The 18,420-nt window shown below is 46.4% G+C and overlaps 1 protein-coding gene across 1 annotated transcript; it reads right to left on the bottom strand.

The window, feature by feature from the left end:
• Window positions 1-3,441: 3,441 nt before the first annotated feature.
• LOC138805472 (alpha-1,3-mannosyl-glycoprotein 4-beta-N-acetylglucosaminyltransferase-like protein MGAT4E) lies at window positions 3,442-8,575 on the bottom strand. Its single transcript, XM_069990263.1, has 5 exons — window positions 8,499-8,575; window positions 7,935-7,986; window positions 6,998-7,129; window positions 6,496-6,592; window positions 3,442-4,598 (listed from the first exon to the last, which is right to left on the bottom strand). The coding sequence occupies exons 3-5, from the start codon at window positions 7,106-7,108 to the stop codon at window positions 3,442-3,444; spliced, it is 1,365 nt and encodes a 454-aa protein (XP_069846364.1). The 5' UTR covers window positions 7,109-7,129; window positions 7,935-7,986; window positions 8,499-8,575.
• Window positions 8,576-18,420: the final 9,845 nt, after the last annotated feature.

Here is an 18,420-nt window from a genome sequence, read left to right as displayed (position 1 = left end):
GAGAGGTAACTTTCTTCATTTCTTTTTAAAAAAAATTATTTTATTACGATGTTGTACAGAGGGGTTACAGTTGCATGAGTAAGGCGATGAGAACATTACTAGTGGATCATTGTTACCCCTCCCCTTCCTTGTTGTTGTCCCACTATCCCTTCCCTCCCCCAGCTCCCACACTCCTATCCCCTCTCCTCCCTTTCTTTCTTCTTATGAAATACTTGTTATTTTATTTCTTGTTGGTCCTGGGGCATGAACTCAGGGCTGGGGCTCTGTCTCTAAGCCTCTTTGTGCTCAAGGCTAGCACTCTACCACTTGAGCCACAGTGCCACTTCTGGCTTTTTCTGAGTAGTTTTATTAGAGATAAGAGTTTCATGGACTTTATTACCTGAGCTGGCTTCGAATAGCAATCCTCAGATCTCAGCCTTCTGAGTAGCTAGGAGGACAAGTGTGAGCCATGGGTGCCTGGCTCAAGGAAAATCACACACACACACACACACACACACACACACACACACACACACACACACACACACACACACACACAATTATCATTTACTGAATATATAGCCATATTCAGTAAACCAAGACTCAGAGCTTTGGTTCCACTGAAATCTCGATAACTCAAAATACAAACTTTTTTCCCACCAAAATGCTTGAATTTCTGTGGCTCTTAAGAACAAACTTATTGGAGTTTTTGACATGATTTCCATGGATGGGCCAGGTCACTTCTCAGTGACCTACCATCCCAGAGGGAATCACTATAATTAGGTGCCACGGATTCTCCCAGCATCCCTTCCTCTGGAGGCCTAAAATCCAAGAGAGGACTAAGTAAACTTCATCATCCAAACTTCCTTCTTTAGCATCTCTAATATGGAAGGGCCCCCACTAAGTGCGGGCCTTGTGCACAGTGTGGCAGCAGCTTACTAACTAGAGAGGTGGTGTTTCCTTCCCCACTCAGAATCCAAATGAGTACCAATAGAAAGTGAGAAAACAGTGTTTCAGACAAGGTCAAGTGTACATTATGATGGCATTTTGGGAAATTTGGCAGCAGTCTTCCATTCAGGTAGAAGGAACCAAAGCAGTAGGTATATGAGTGTGGAGTCTCTCGTATCAAAAGCCAAACTCAATCTTAGCTTTTTTTTTTTTTTGGTCTGGTCCTAGGGCTTGAACTTAGGGTCTGGGCACTGTCTCTGAGCATTGCTCCTAATGGTGGAGCTCTACCACTAGAGTTATAATCTCATTTGTTTGCCACAGCAACCCTGTGGAGACATCTCATGAATAAGAACATCTGGAATCCTAGAGGGGCAATGGTTTCACACATCTAGAACACATCACCCTACCCTTTGGGCTTCCTCTACCAGGCAGGCACCCCTGTATCCATTACCTCCCTGAGTGGGGGTGATACTGCTCATGGAAAACCCCGGAAATCCAGACTTCTATCTCTGTCCCATCTCTTAATCCTATGGTCACAATATTGTATGCTCAGGATTCCTACAGTAGCCCAACCAGAAAAGGGGAGAATCCTGCAGACCTGTCAGTGAGGGAGACAAACGGGCCTCTCTCCTAGGACAGGACTGGCATCTATAGAGATACCTAACCTGCCTGGACTTGTCTGGGGCTCTCCATTCAGACCCATTCAGATCCAGGGCAGTCCAAATCCCCAGGCCAGGTGTGCATTTGCCCTGGAGCCTCAGGAGGCATCACAGGGAGCAACAAGAACCCTGGGGTAGTGGGTCCTTTCAAGAGGTTCCCTTGGAGAGGTGGGTGGTGGGAGGGTGCCATGCTTGGCGAACATTGAGGACTTAACACTTGTGCTAGGGTCCCTGAGTGTCTTGAATTCATGTGTCAACCTGGTGTGGTAGGTGCAATCCTTGTTTTACAGGTATGGGATACTGGCTCAGAGAGGTTAAATACCATTTTAAGGTCATCCAGCTAATAAATAGAGCCAGGGTTGAAATTCCAGTTTGAGAGGCACCAGAGCCTTTGTATTTCCCACTGCACGTCAGTCACCAAAGAAGTGCCTACTTATACCCCCGAGAGCCTCGGGGTTTTACAGAGGAGACCTGGAGATCCTCCCTCCAAGGGGGTTGGTACAGATTTGGAACTCAGCAATCTGGTGAATGAAAAACCTGGAAGGAAAAGGGTTACAAAAAAAGGGGTTACTGCTGGGTCTCAGGAGGTAGGGCAAGGGGTCTATAGTCTCACGATGGTACCCAGCAGCTGTGTGGGCTCCTCGGTATCCAGGAGAGACGGACTTCCTACCATTGTCTTTCAGCAGGAACTGACTGCCAAGGGGCACAAATACTCCCTCTCCCCACCAAAATAAAGGCAAGCCGGGGGAATACAAAGCATTTACTTTGAACAAAGGATGTAACTAGCACACAGAGAGAAACAGAGAGGGGGGGGGAGGCCCATTGGGGAAGACAGCTACTGGACCAGTCTGAGAAGGGGCTTGTACACCCCCTTCACTGTCCCCATTCCCACAGGAGCTACCATTCAAATTGGCCAGGGTTAAGTGGCTGGTAACAGAGAACACCTGAGCCTCCACAGCTGTCTGAGATGACCTTAGCCTTCTACCTGGGTGAGGGAAGGCTATACACCCAGAAGGGTTGATCTGAGGGTGGAAGGTCAGAAATCAGATGTGATGACAGAGATCATGAGCAGAGGAGATGCTGAGCCCTACTAGCAGCTTCGCGGTGACTCCAGAATTCTCAGAACTCACTTTGTACAGCTGGAGGGAGCTTCTTGCTGGTGCGCCACCTTTGGTTGCACACGGTAATGCAACAGGAATCATTGACTAGGTAGGATAAGGTTGAACAATCCCCTGGACCTATACTTCCATGTAATCTCTTTCTCATGCATGCATATCTATATATTCTGTATAAATATTATATATACTTTGTATTGGAAAGGTGGCTCATGCCTGTAATCACACCACCCAGGAGGCTACCCTGTCTTATAAAAAAGAGAAAAGACCCTTCTGCTCTCTGTATGGGCTGAGGATGTACCTTGGTGGAGGAGCATTTGCCTAGCATGTGCAAGGCCCTGAGTTTGTTCCCTCAAACCCTCTAAAAGGATCCCCCCATTTATCCTTTCACCATATTACATCTTCATCTGTATCTGTGAACATACAAACATGAAAGTATACACACATGCACATACACTATTTTAGCTGAAGTAAACATCCCAGGAATGTAAAATCTCTGGGCCTAACCAAGATCCTTCCCCAAATTAGATTAAGCTGCTTTTGCCTAGCAAAAGCTTTCTTAAAGAGTTATCCATTTAGATAGAAAAAGGGAGGAATACGAGTTTTAGTGGTACCAAAAGAAAGATGGATTCTTCTCTTTCTACCTTTCATTCACTGTATGTTTCTCCCCACAGGCCTCCTCACCCCCCGCCCGTCACTCTTACAGCTTAGAACAAAATGGCTTGGCACTTTTAATTTTGTCATACTGCTTTATCATTAACTTTCAGGATCCTTTTTCTTTCATTGGCATTTTCCTTCCAGAGGTAAATGTGTCTAATTATAAGACCACCAGCCTGGTTAGCATTCGCCACCACCCTCACACAGCTCACGTGCTTCCCCAGACTGTCCCCAAGAATCTCCCGATCTATCAGCCCTTGCTGGAGACGGCCCAGCAGGACAAAGTCGGTACAGGACCGAGGCATTCCATCAGGGTGGTAGCCTAGCTCCACCTGTCCCTTCCGTAGGGCGTACTTTCCATCCACGATGGCTCCTGTTATCACTTGCACTCTTCTCAGGTTTGCTGGATGGTTCAAAAGCACCGTCAAATGGTTCCCTGTGCTAACATTGTAGGTCCAAAAGAATGACTCATCCAGTGTGTAGGCCTCCCAGGGCACATGAACATCAGAAACCTTCATGTCTGTGAAAACAGCTGCAGGGAGGATGTGAGGACCGTAAGGATTCTCCTGAATGTTCATGGCATTTTTGTCACCAAAGGGGTGACGGTACAACCTGTGATAGAAGAGAAATGGTCTGTAGAGCAGAGGGGTTTTCTGCCCCAGGAGGGTACGGAAGTGAAGGATCAGCCTGTCAAGGGGTTTTTCCTTGTGGAATAGGAGCAGGAACTGGGCCAAGAACGGAAGATCCCTGCTGTGGAAGAGCTTGCCAACGAGTCCCATGTTAGAGAAATCCAAGAGTACCCATGGGTTGGGTTTCATGGTGGCCACTGTTGAATAAATATGGGTGACAAAGTTGGGGGCACAAAAGACATTGTCCTCTAGTAGCAGGAAGTAAGGAGAGAGGTTTTGGGCGAAGCTCATGAGGAAGGCATGGTCTGTGTTCTGCTTGGAGTAGAATTGCCCTTGTGAGGTCTCGTTCTGAGTGGCATCCACAGTGGGGTAGGCATCAGGGGGAGCATGGATCACTAGCAACTTCCCTGCCAAGATCTGTGAGCTGTAGAGTCTTGAAATGTGGGAGACCATTTGTCGGAGCCAGGTGAAGTTGGCATCTGCTAGGTGGAGCAGCACTGTGAGATGCTTCTTCTCAGCTGGGGAACAGGTGCGATATAAAGAAGCCAAGGTGTCCAACAGGTGGCCTTGATTTTGTTGTGACACTGAGGAGATCCCCACTGTCAGCCATGCTAAGAAGAGGGAAAGCAGGTACAGTTGTCAGCGGGCAGTAGTGGTGAGGATTGTTATAGGGTTCTGGCACGGTGGAGGAGGCTTGCCATTCTAGCACTGTGGAAGCTAAGGCAGGAGGGTTACAAGTTTGGGCTTCAAAAGAGACTCTCTAGACAAAAATGGATTATAGAGAGGGAGGTGCTATTTGGGACCCCCTCTCCCATTTCTCATTTGTTCTTTGGCTGAAGGGATTTTTGCATCCTTGCTTCTCTTAAGCGTGCCCTATAACTTAGCAACATCATCCTCAATTTCAAGCTTATTAGATGTGTAGAATCTCAACCCCAGAATTTTTTTTCCTGCCAGCCCTATGGCTTGAACTCATGGCCTGGGCCCTGTCCCTGAGCTTCTTTTGCTCACTTCTAGCATTCTACCACTTGAGCCACAGTACCACTTCTGGCTTTTTCTGTTTATATGGTACTGAGGAATCGAACCCAGGGCTTCATGCATGTTAGGCAAGCACTCTACCTCTAAGCCACATTCTCAGCCAACCCCAGCATTTTAATGAAATCAGGAGAATTGTATGCATATTAGAGTTGGAGAAGTACTAGCTACATGATGCTGAGTCCTTGCGGGTTTCTTGGAGTATTTGAACCTCAAACTTTGAAGCACATAGTTTAAGTACTCAATAAGCACTATTATTGTAGTGAGTATACTTCTTTTTCTTTTCTACTCAGCTCACCTTCCAAAAGGTTTCCTTTGAAGAAAGATCTTAAGAGGGGATTCACCTAGAAATCAGGAGCCTAAGCTTTTTTGTTTTTGCAGTGCTGGGGAATTGAACCTGACAAGCACACTAGGCAAGTGTTCTACCACTGAGTTATGCCCTCAGCCCAGGAGCCTACAGTTCTAATCAATTCTATCACTGGATGCATAATCTTGAGCAGGTACTTCTATTGCAGGGTTTGGGTCTAAATCCATAAAGCTAAGGGAGTTGGACGATGCAACTTCAAGACCCTCTTATACAAATGTTCTCTATCGAACCTAATGTCTGCACCTTCCTCCACTTCCTCCTCCTCCTCCTCCTCCTCCTCCTCCTCCTCCTCCTCCTCCTCCTCCTCCTCCTCCTCCTCCTCCTCCTCCTCCTCCTCCTTCTTCCTCTTCTTCTTTATTGGTTGTGGGACTTGAACTCTGGGCCTGGGCACTGTCCCTCAGCTAAAGGCTAGTGCTCTACCACTTGAGCCACTTCTGGTTTTCTGGTTGGTTTAGTGGAGATAAGAGTCTCTGACTGGGCTGGCTTTGAACCGTGATCCTCAGATCTCAGCCTCCTGAGTAGCTAGGATTACAGCCACTGGTGCCTGGCTGTCTGCACCTTCTTAATTACTCTGTACACTTCAAAAATTCAATGATTCTTTTTCTTTAGTTACACATTTTATTTATTGTTTGATTTCCCTTACTTAAACGTGCACATAAACAACTTCAATCACATCTCTTCCTTTTAAAGGGTTTACTTAGTACTTTTCCTTTTACATTTTGATGCCATGGAGCTACACAGTCTTCTATGTCCAGGGAATCAATTATCATTGCAGCCCCAAATATTAAGTTACATAAAGTAAGGTGAGTCATGCTCTTTGTTTACCCAATATGACTATGTTCTGTTGATGAGACTAACAAGCGTTCAGAAGTATTTAATATGTGGTTAACTTGGATTTCATTTTCTTACTACAACAAACAATTTTTTCCTTTCTTCCTCAAACTTCTGACATGTGAACATCTTGGGGGAAGGGGAAAGAACTGTTCATTAGATTCAAATACTGCTGGGCATAGTTCTGCCTTTTCTTTTCCCTTTTTTTTCATTCTTTCCCAGCTATATTACCCTACTTCCCCTGAAATACTCCACTCCTCCCCTTCCTTAGCACTCACTCTTTCTTCTCTTTTGGTTTTTTCTTAAATATTTCAAGGTGATGGTGTGCCAGTCTTCCAGTGGCCGTAGGCTCTTCTTACTGTTATAGCTGTCCTCCTGGGATGATAGAAAAGGAAAATATGTACCTCTTTTCACAAAAGAACAGAATTGATGCCCCAGTGTCATCCCATAAGTTTCTCTAGGGGGAAAAGATTGAATTATTCTTCCCAAAGTGAAGCCAGTCTGAGGATGCCTGGCCATTGGCCAAGGGACCCAGGGCTCAAGCAGTAGTCATTCTCTCCCTTACCTTAAACACATGAGAAGTAAATGCAGCTTCTTCATGGACTAAGGGGTTCAAGTCCACACTCCAATCCACCCTAGAGCCTCCTTCTCTCAGGCAGAAATGTAAAAGGAGAGCCAAAGTGCATTGGGTGGATCTTCCCGGCCTCTACATTCCTACCCTCCCTCCATTCCTAGTTTGCAAACTACAGTACACGTTGCAACTTGGTCTTTAATAATCACCAGGTTTTGACTATGCTCAATTTCGTCAAAGAGTTTCAAAGTGATGAAAAGCCACAGGAGTAGGAAGCCCACTGCAGTTAGGAAGCTGTGTCTGTTGGGATACCACGTCATGGCTGCTTTGGATTAGGGTTCCTAGAACAAGAAGTCAACACATACAACTGGAGGACTTTTGTCCTCTTCCTGATGCCTAGCATTTCTCTTCTGTCCTCACCCACCCTTTCCCCTAATAGTCTATCTAAGAGCATGGTCATGATTCACTTTGGCCTAAACTTGCCCTTTATCTGGTTTAGGAATCAGATGAAATGTAAGTCTTATTCTCTACCTAAAGAAAGAGGGCCACTGAGGAGAAAGCTAGGTTTGCTTAGCATTTCTCCATGTTGTTATATATGACAGAACCTTCAAGGCTATGCTTAGCTTCAAGTGACATCATCTTATAAAGCAACACTTTGGACCTAAATTCCTCTATGTGGAAAAGAAGTGCCAAGTCAGAATGGCACTTCTGGAGCAGGAGGGTACTTGTCCATCCAAGTACCACCATCTGCCAGCACATCATGCAACACAAACTTAAATGTACTTTATTTATATCGATAAAGAATGATAGCCACAAATGTATCAGATCATGTGAGACACACTGAACTCAGGAGCTTATGGATCACATCAGAAGTGATCACCTCACCTGTGCCCCCAAGACTGACATGTGACAGGGAAACTGACATACACCTGCTTCCTTGGCACGACTCTCATCTAGGAAAACCGCCATAGCCAAGACCTCTGCCCTGACCCCAGGCTCAGCTCGAGTGCATTTTCGCGGTTGCCTTCCCAGTAAATGGTTTGATAGAGGTGAACCTATTTTTCTCCTCAAATCATAATTTTTAAATAAGACATAAAACATACTTATTTATAGTACTAGGACTTTACAGATTAAACCTTTTCTTACCTGGCTTCCTTAAGCAGAGATGTTTTGTCACATGGGTAATTCAGGAACAAGCCTGTATTGAAAGGAAATAGCTTTCTCTAGACCAGGAACATATAGATGCCAACCCTGAATGAAAAGGCTTTGCAATCCCAGTCACACTGATTTTTTTTTTTTTGGTCAGTTGTGGGGCTTGAACTCTGGGCTTGGGCGCTGTCACTGTGCTCTTCAACTCAAGGTGAGTGCTCTACTGCTTGAGCCACAGCTCCACTTCTGGTTTTCTAATGGTTTATTGGAGATAAGAGTCTCACGGACTTTCCTGCCTGGGCTGGCTTTGAACTGCGATCCTCAGATCTCAGCCTCCTGAGTAGCTAGGATTACAGGCGTGAGCCACTGGCGCCCGGCAAGTCACACTGATTTTTATAAACATAGAATATAACTCTGTCCCCCTTTGACTCTCCTATGTTATTGACGAATTGTTTTGATTCAGCTCTGAATCTGACAGGCTCCTGGACGAGGGAGGGAGGGAGAAGGAGAGAGAAAGGGAGCAAATGGATAAGAGAAGCTGGGTTGATCAGGGCTAGTTACCTTACAAGTCTTGACAGAAGATAAGTGAGTCTGGGCATAGCACTCTGAGGCCCCTTGAACTTGGCTCCCTCTGTGATGTTCCTCTTATGTCCCAGTCACCTCTGGCCCTAGCATCAGAGGGACCCATGTCCAGGACCCCCTGTGATACGTGCATGCTTCACAATCAGTGCCTAGTAATGATCATTCACCCTGAAGCCCAGCAGCAGTGCTGTATACTTTTTGTGTATGTACTGGAGCCTGAACGTAGGGCCTGTGCTCTTACTCTGCTCCCCTATCCCTCTGCTCCTTGCTGTTTTACTACCACTTGAGCCATGCCTCTAGTTCTGAAATACTGTCTCATGTGTGTGTGTGTGTGTGTGTGTGTGTGTGTGTGTGTGTGTGTGTGTGTGTGTGTGTGTGTGTGTGTGTGTGTGTGTGTGTGTGTGTGTGTGTGCTTGTCCTGGGCTTAACTTAGGGCCTTGGTGCTGTCCTTGGGCTTTTGTGCTCAAGGTTAGCACTCTACCATTTGAACCACAGTTCTACTTCCAGTGTCTTTGGTGATAAATTAGAGATAAAGATTCTCATGGACTTTCCTGCCTGGGCTTGCTTAGAACTAAATCTCAGACAGGATTACAGGCATGAGCCACCAATGCCTGGCTTGAAATATCTATATTTATATCTATCTATCTATCTATCTATCTATCTATCTATCTATCTATCTATAAGCAAATACTGTATCTTTTTCCTCCTCCTCCTCCTCCTCCTCCTCCTCCTCCTCCTCCTCCTCCTCCTCCTCCTCCTCCTCCTCCTCCTCCTCCTCCTTCATCATGGGGCCTGAACTCTGGGCCTGGGCACTGTCCCTCAGCGCTTCAGCTCAAGGCTAGTGCTCTACCATTTGATCCATAGCACCACTTCTGGCTTTTTCTGCTTATGTGGTGCTGAGGAATTGAACCCAGGGCCTCATGCATAGGAGACAAGCACTCTACCACTGAGCCACCTTCCCAGCCCCACACTGTATCTTTTAACAATCAGCCTCCTGTCCCTACTGCATCCTCACTTCCCTGCAGCTCTGCTGTGTGGATTTGCAGCTCTGCCATGTTGGTTTGCAGCTCTGCTGTGTGGGTTCGCAGCTCTGCCGTGTGGGTTCCCTCCTTCCCTCCTGTGAGTGGAGTGCCACTGACGTGTACATCCAGACTCCCACACCCTCACCTCCAGTCTTCACCCTTGTGTTTTTCCTCATCTTCTACATGTTCACTTCTCCCCCTCTCTTGGATTGTTCCTATCATGAAGAATGAGCAGAGCTGTAATCTCTGTGGGGTGAGGCCAAAAGGTTTTCCTGAGTTCCACTCTAAAGCAAAAGTCCTTGAACGGGTGTCTTTAACTAGTGTCTATTCATTTCACATTCTCTGTCATGGCACTCACTGTGACGCTACCACTGTCTCCTCACTCCACCTATGTCATTCTGTCTTCCACCTATAGTGGATTCTGTCCAGAGAATTTAAAAACTACTTGTTTCCTTTTTCTTCTTCCTGTGCCGCCTCCTCCTCCTCCTCCTCCTCCTCCTCCTCCTCCTCCTCCTCCTCCTCCTCCTCCTCCTCCTCCTCCTCTTCCTCCTCTGAAATTAGGACCTTATGCCTGCCAGAAAAATGCTCTACCACTTGAGCCAAGCCTCCAGCTCTTTTGCTTTAGGTTATTTTTTTTAGATAGGTTCTCAGCCTTTTGCCCAGGACTGGACTCAGACCACAATCCTCCTACTATGCTTCCCTTGTAGCTGAGATTATAGGTGTAAGCTACCAGCTGGGGCTACATAAAAAATACACTTAAAATTTAAATATTGGCTCTTTAAGAAAAAAGGTAAATAATATGCATAACTGTTGCCCCCAAATATATACACTTTTTCCCTCAAATATATTTTTATGTATAATAATCAATTTAAGATCTCAGGAGGCTGAGATCTGAGGATCATGGTTCAAAGCCAGCTTGGGCAGAAAAGTTCCCATAAGATGTTTATCTCCAATAAACAACTAAAAAAAAGCTGGAAGTGGTACTGTGGTTCAAATGGTAGAGCACTAGCCTTGATCACAAAGAGGCTCAGGGATAGCACCCAGGCCCTGAGTTAAAGCCATCTGACACAGCCGTATCCAATTGGCCTACACCCTGTTTGAAAATTGTGATTGGAGACTGAATGTCTAAAAGTTGGGAGAGCATTCATTAAAAAGCCTAAAATAATGGGTTTCATTTGGAAAACTGAAATTTGGGGCAAGTCTGGTCTGAGTCTTGATGGTCCCAGAAATTGGACATGCATTCTCTCTTCTCCATAGATTTCTTCTGGCTGACTTCACTCTTGTGTTTGGCCCTTGGTGTCATTGAGGTCGGTTTTTGCCTGAGACAGGGTTTTGAATGCCCTTCTCCCTGAGGACCAAGACTGGTTTCCTGGGCTGCAGCGCCCCCAGGTGGAAGTGAGGGGGAACTGGGAAGCTTCGAAGTCCCTCAGAAATAACCAACCAGGATGAGAACAAAGGAAGGGCTGCTGGTTCCCAGGAATCACTCTGAGCAGAGGAATGAGAGAGGACAGTTGATGTGAGCTGTGATATTCACCCACGGTGTGGACTCCCCCTGAACCCTACCTCTGATCTGTGGTGAGATTCCTTTCTGCTGCTCCTCCTGCCCAAAGCTCTATCCTCATTTGGAATCATACAAGCTCAATCAATTTCCCACCAGTAAGAGACAACTTAGAAGCTGCTTTCACTGGACCCATGAGTTGTGTAAATGAAGGATAAAAGCTGGGCACCCAGGCAGCCCCCTCCCCTTTGCATCCTTTTGATGGAAGCCATTCCTTCTTGCAGTGACTTTACAATCCCCTCTGGGCTCCAGGAAAGGCAGGGTTGATCAGGAATAAACACCTTGTGTCAAACAGTAGAACTGCTACAAAGAAAACAAAAGCCCAGGACAGAGCACCTACTACCTGCCACCTGTTACCTGCCAGCAGCAGTGAATGATTTGCTCCAACCCCTTTTAAGTGGTGAAAAGGGAAGGTCCTCAGAACGGCCCCCAGAAACCAAGACTAAGATCATGGTCAACCAGGCTATGCCTGTGTGATCTAGCTGTGGGTGTTTTAATTATGTATACCTTCCTCATTCTCTTTCCTAATTCTTCCTGCTGAGAATGAACTGATAAGAGTTCTTTCCAAAGCCTATTCATGCCATGTAATAAATATTTCCCTGCCTTCACCATGTCTCATTATTTGGCAAATGGGGACCTGTGGCTGGACCTGAAACATGAGACTCCAAGAATTTGGGTCTGGGTGGTGGTGTCACTCCCTTTTAACCAATACTGGTGAGTTATCAATCGGTTACGTGGTGCTAGGCACAAGGGATTGCTCCTCCCTCTAGCCACAGCCCACCACTGGGAAGGGGAGAAGGGATGAGGGGAGGCTTATGGATGGGGAGAAAGCAGGGGGAAAAGATAAATAAATACCAAGCCAAAAGCACAGTGATAAATGGTGACATGCAGTAGTAACCAGACGCTGTAACAATATACAAAAAGCAAGGACACAAGTCCAGTGGTTTGTGTTTGTGTGTTTTCCCAGGGACTACCATACAGGGAGCATTCCAAAGCACTAGAAGTGGCTAGTTGAGATGATAGCATTGAACTGGAGAGAAGTTCAGTTGGATTAGCCTGGGCACCAGGGAAACCAAAGTCAAACCCCAGGTCTGGCAGAAGGGAGGTGGTACCTGGGTAGGTGGGGGTGGGCTGGGTGCAATGGGTGTGGAGAGGGATCTGGGTTCAATTTCCAGCACACACGCACACACACACACACACACACTCACACACACACACACACTCACACACTCACACACACACACTCACACACACACACACTCACACTCACACTCACACACACACACACACACACGTGTGACCTTTAGGAGGTGGAGGGAGTATATTTGTTTCCCTCTGTTCCTTCTACCAGGTAAGGATGCACCAACAAGCTGAGGAGCAGAGTCTGCAGAATGAATGACAGCAGTATGAACTAAGGCCTTCCTGTCGCTCCTGCACTTTCTCCTCTCCCCTCTCCTGCACTGTGCCTTGGAATTCACCAGACGTTCCTCTCTTCTCCAAATACACACTAGATAGCACACCTGGCCTCCCATCATGCTCCCCTTCCATTTTCTTAGCTCCACATTGCCCCCTTGAGGTTGCCCTCATCACTGCAGGAATGCTAGATGCTCCCCTTCCAAAGCCTGTCCTCTGGGGTGTGTTGTGCTGTGTGCTGCTCAGCCTGTGAACACAGTAAACAAGTGGGAACTTCTTGACCTCCCCGCTCCCGCAATGTGGCAGGAATTCTGCACAGTGCCGAGGATCACAGCACCCCTTCTACTGACACCACTGCTCCTTTTGGCCCAGCAGCCCCAGGGACTGGGTGCTGGCCTTGAGACTTGGCACCAGCGTTGTGTTTAGATGGGACTGAGATGGCCACCTTCCCATAGCACAGACACTACTCAGAAACCACCTCAGGGAACTTAGGGCGGAGCTGAGGGACTGGGGCGGGGGTGGCAGGGAAGAGAAGGAAGGATGGGGAGGGGAAGAAGAGGAGGGAACTTGGGCCGAGCAGGGAAGACATTCTGAGCAAACACAGCCACCCCCAGAGTGTGCCAAGGCCAACATGCTGAGCAAGTCCCCTCCTAGCTGGTATGGGGGTCTGAGTTGCTGGCCCCCCTGGCTCTTTCCTGGCATTTTCTGCCTCTACCTTGCATTCTTGTTGGGTCAGGTGGGTTTGCTGCTGGGACATCCCCAGTGCCTGGATTATGGGCCCCCTTTCCGGCCCTCCCAGCACCTTGAGTTTTGTTCTGACTACCAGTCCTTCGGCTGCTGTGACCAGCACAAGGACCGCCGCATCGCTGCCCGGTACTGGGACATCATGAACTACTTTGACCTGAGAGGCCATGGGCTGTGTGGAGGGTACATTAAAGACATCCTTTGCCAGGTAGGCCCGAGTGGAGTGTCCAGGAGGGAGAGGGTTTGGAGAAGTAGCTTTGGACATGGAGCCTTTGAGAAGCTTACCTGCTGGTGTCAGACCCTTAAACTGCAGGCTCTAGACAGGGACAGCGAGGCCATGGTCAACCCTTTGGCGGCCACGGGTTCCCCAAGGCTCTGCCTCAGGGTTTTTCTCCAGGTGCCAGAGCTGAGGGTATTCATGGAGTTATTGGAGCAGCTATGGACTGTATCCTTCCTGCCTAGAGAGGAGAGCCAGGCTTGGCACATCTGTGGCATTGGCCAAGTACCTCAGGGAGGGGGACATGGCACCTTAAAGGGTCCAGTCCTCAGGGATGCTTTAGTATTATGGTGGTGGTAGTGGAGGTTGGTGGGGGTGGAGGGGTTCCTCTGGGTTCTGTCTACCCAGTACTACAGAACGGGATGGAGAAAGCTTTAAACCACGGCTTGGTGATGACTCAGGCTTTCCAATTCCCTGGGTTCTCCAGCAGCCAAAATCCACATCTCTGGGAGGCATCGACTTAGCTGAACTGGGCCGAGAAATGTAACAGGGTGAGGCTGCACACACTGTTTTTGTGGGAAGCGGATGTTTAGGGGTGCAGAGAGTGGATGAAAGAAACGACTATGGGAAAGGTTGGGATATAAGCAGGTCTCTGATCTGTGCATGAGACCCTCTTGCACATCAGTGCAATTATGCAACTGTCCATGGGTATCTCTTCATGTCCCTGTTTCTTCCCCTACCATCATTGTCATTATTCCAGAGTGCACTGGCCATCCTGACTCCTTACATAGAATACAGGCCCAGGGGCCCATCTCTCTGCTGTTTCCTGGAGAATTAACTTGAGATAACCAGGAAAACAGAAGCTGGGCTTTCATGAACAACACTGAGATTGCTTACTTCTGAGATTGCTTCTGGTACAAATGTTTCCCTCTTCCCCTTCCCTCTTGGGTGAAGTTTAACTTATTTATTAATTTGCGTGTATGTGTATGTATGTGTGTGTGTGTGTGTGTGTGTGTGTTTATGTGCGTGTGAGAGAGAGACAGAGAGAGACAGAGAGAAAGAGAGAGAGAGAGAGAGAGAGAGAGAGAGAGAGAGAGAGAAAGAAAGAGAGAAAGTGGGGGGAAGGGAGGGAGAGAGAAAGAGATTGTGAGGTTTAAACTCAGGGCCTGGGTGCTGTCCCTGAGCTCTTTTGCTCAAGGCTAGTGCTCTACCACTTTGAGCCACAGCTCCACTTCCAGTTTTTGAGTGGTTCATTGGAGATAAGAATCTTGGGGACTTTTTTGCCCATGTTGGCTTCCAACTGTGATTCTCAGATCTCAGCCTCCTGAGTAGTTAAGATTATAGGCACAAACCACCAATACCCAGATAATTTGTATTTTTATTAGCTATAGTCTTTTACAGCTAAGTGAACTTTTATTTTTAATTTTTATTATAATTAAAATTATTATAATGATTAATTTTTATTATTATATTAATTTTTATTAACTTTAAGACAAAGGAGAGCCATTCACTGAAACAGTTTATGAATACAATGCATCTTGATCAATGTGGGTAAGGTTTTAGAAAGCTACATTCAGCAGCCCTCTTGTTTTAGGTACCTGAGGAATAACAATCATTTTAGGGGATGGATGTAGTGGTGTATGCCTGTAATACCAATTATATGGTAGGCAGAGGTAGTGTGATCGTGGTGTGAGGCCATTGCCAGACAAGACTGAGATCCTATCAAAAAAATAAACTAAGGGGCTGGGAAGGTGGCTCAGTGGTAGAGTGCTTGCCTTGAATACATGAGGCCCTGGGTTCGATTCCTCAGCACCACATAAGCAAAAAGAAAAAAGCCGAAGTGGCGCTGTGGCTCAAGTGGTAGAGCGCTAGCCTTGAGCTGAAGAGCTGAAGGACAGCGCCCAGGCCCAGAGTTCAGGCCCCACGACCAGACCCCCCCCCAAAAAAAAATAAACTAAAGAAAAAAAAGTGCTGGGTACATGGCTCAAGTGGTAGAGTGCTTGTCCAGCAGGCCCCGAGTCCTCCCTTCATTTAACTAGTAGAGTAACAGCAGTCCTGGCCAATTTACTTGGCAGTTTCCTATGAACTCAATTAGAAGCCAGGTGCTGGTAGCTCATGCCTGTAATTGTACCTGCTCAGGATGCTGAGGATTGAGGTCAGCTCAGGTAGATAAACTTGGGAAACTGTTGTCTTCAGTGAATCAGCAAAGAAACTGGGAGTGGCAGTGTGGCTCAAGTGGTAAAGTGAAAAAGGCTCGAGTGAAAATGCTAAGGGACAGCCCTGAGTTCTGAGTTCAAGCTCCAGTCCCAGGACACAAATGAAAGAAAAAAAAAGAGTTGAGTTACATAATGAGTTTTCTTGCCCTGTGAGAAAAACATTTCACTGTTGAGCTAATCGTGTATAATCAACTTTGCATGCCCCAAATGGCTGTCCAAAAGTGTCATGAGATTTCACAGCCTTCCTCTGTCCCCTAGTTTGTCATTATTTCATCCTCGCTTCAGTCTGCTTGTCTCTCCAGAAAGCATGGATTCAGATGGATTCAAGAGCAGGTTCTTTGACTTCATACTAACAGATCACACAAGTATTTTCAGTTGAAGCAGACAGCCCATGGAGAGTCATGATGTGTATGTGGGGTGGTATGGGGCGTCTCTGGGTTCTGCTTGGGAAACCAAGATCTGGCTCTGAGACATTCAGTCAGGGGGAAGTAAGAACAGAAGAAAAACTCAGAAGGAAGTGTCATCATTTTACTATAAGTGAGTTAGGTCTGCACAGGTCCCCGGCTTGCAGGAACCGCTGCTGTTATCAGGGGCTGTAGGGCTGGTGGGCTTGCCTCCACTGCATAGCCCCAAACGCTGCCCTTTAAACCGCTTACAAATTGCTATCATCAAGGGAGGGCCAAGTAGCCCTTGGTCCTTACAATTTTTGTTCAAAGCAATTGCATTCACCTAAAGCCACTATTCAAATATGTTTAATTCAGCTGGGCACTGGTGGCTCATGCCTGTAATCCTAGCTACCCAAGAGGCTGAGATCTGAGGATCATGGTTTGAAGCCAGTCCAGGCTGGAAAGTCTGTGAAGCTCTTATCTCCAATGAATCACCAAAAACGCCAGAAGTGGCGCAGTGGCTCAAGTGGTAGAGTGTTAATCTTGAGTAAAAAAGCTCCCAGGCCCTAAATTCAAGTCCCAGGACTAGCACCAACCAATAAATATGTTTTATTACCAGCAGAATGTTTTACATATATTAAATACAAAGTCTACAAAAATTAATATATGAAAAATGTACTAGAATTCAGTCTCTGGGAGTGATATAGCAAATGTTTATTGAGATTGTTTTACTTATGAAATAGTTCAAACATGGGAAAAGGTGGAACATGAAATAATTGAAATGCATATGTAGTATCTCGATTTAATAAGATGAAACTTTTGTCACATTGTTTCATTTGTGACAAAGAGAAACACTAAGAAATTTTATAATCTTTTCATTTAGTTTGTGCTGGTACTAGAGCTTGAACATAAGTGCCTGTTCTTTTCCTTCCTTCCTTCCTTCCTTCCTTCCTTCCTTCCTTCCTTCCTTCCTTCCTTCCTTCCTTCCTTTCTTTCCTTCTTTCTTTCCTTCCTTCCTTCTTTCTTTCTTTCCTTCTTTCTTTCTTTCTTTCTTTCTTTCTTTCTTTCTTTCTTTCTTTCTTTCTTTCTTTCTTTCTTTCTTTCTTTCTTTCTGATCAAAGCTGTCACTCTATCATTTGAGTTATGCCTCCATACCTCTCCTATCTTTTTTGCTGGTAAACTGGACATAAGAATCTTGAGGATTTGTCTGCCTGTGCTGATAATCTCAACCCTCAGGTTTTAGTCTCCCAAGTAGCTAGGATGATAGGGGTGAGCCACTTGTGCCTGGTGAGCTCTTCTTTTTCTTTTTTTCTTTTTTTTTTTGGGTCCGGTTGCAGGGCCTGAACTCTGGGCCTGGGCGCTGTCCCTCAGCTCTTCAGCTCAAGGCTAACACTCTACCACTTGAGCCACATGAGCTCTTCTTTTAAAAGTATTTATTCATCATTATCATTTCACATAATCTTAATTGCAACCTCCTGAGTAGGATTATAGGCTTCCAGAACCTGACGATATTGTCATTTAAAAATATTCATCATGGGCTGGGAATGTGGCTCAGTGGTAGAGCGCTTGCCTTGCATGCCTGAGGCCCTGGGTTCGATTCCTCAGCACCACATAAGCAAAAAGAAAAAAGCTGGAAGTGGCGCTGTGGCTCAAGTGATAGAGCGCTAGCCTTGAGCTGAAGAGCTGAGGGACAGCGCCCAGGCCCAGAGTTCAGGCCCCACGACCGGACCCCCCCCCAAAAAATATTAATCATTTCCTATAATCTTAAGTGTTAAGAGCTTAGCTGAAAGGCTAGACAATATAGTGACTGTAGTAGTTTTTTAACTAGCATACCTGAGGAATCCAAGAGGATTTCATTGGGACAATTAAGAGGCTTTTGATTTTTTTCTCCTTCCATAAATATTAACTGAATAGAGAATTTGGGTCCCAGAGAAGTGATTTGCCAGTAATTGGTAACAAAATCTGAAGAATCCTGATATTCTTTTCTCTAGGCCATTTCTTTTCTTTTCTCCAGGCTATTTCTTTCCTTGCCTCCCTTCTTCCCTCCCTCCCTCCCTCCCTCCCTCCCTCCCTTCCTTCCTTTCTTTCTTCCTTCCTTCCTTCCTTCCTTCCTTCCTCTTTCTGTCTCTTCCTTCCTGCCCTCCTTCCCTCCCTCCCTTCCTCCCTTCCCTCCCTCCCTCCTTCCTTCCTCCCTCCCTCCCTCCCTTCCTCCTTCCCTCCCTCCTTCTGCTTTCTCTTTCTCTTTCTCCTTCCTTCACTTCTTTCTTTACTTCTCTCTCTCTCTCTCTCTCTCTCTCTCTCTCTCTCTCTCTCTCTCTCTCTCGCTTGCTCAAACTGAGACCAAT

Source organism: Dipodomys merriami, unplaced genomic scaffold (assembly GCF_024711535.1).
Source record: "Dipodomys merriami isolate MVZ:Mamm:240054 unplaced genomic scaffold, mDipMer1.0.p SCAF_395, whole genome shotgun sequence".
Classification (NCBI taxonomy): Eukaryota; Metazoa; Chordata; class Mammalia; order Rodentia; family Heteromyidae; genus Dipodomys; species Dipodomys merriami.
This window is presented reverse-complemented; position numbering and strand designations above follow the sequence as displayed.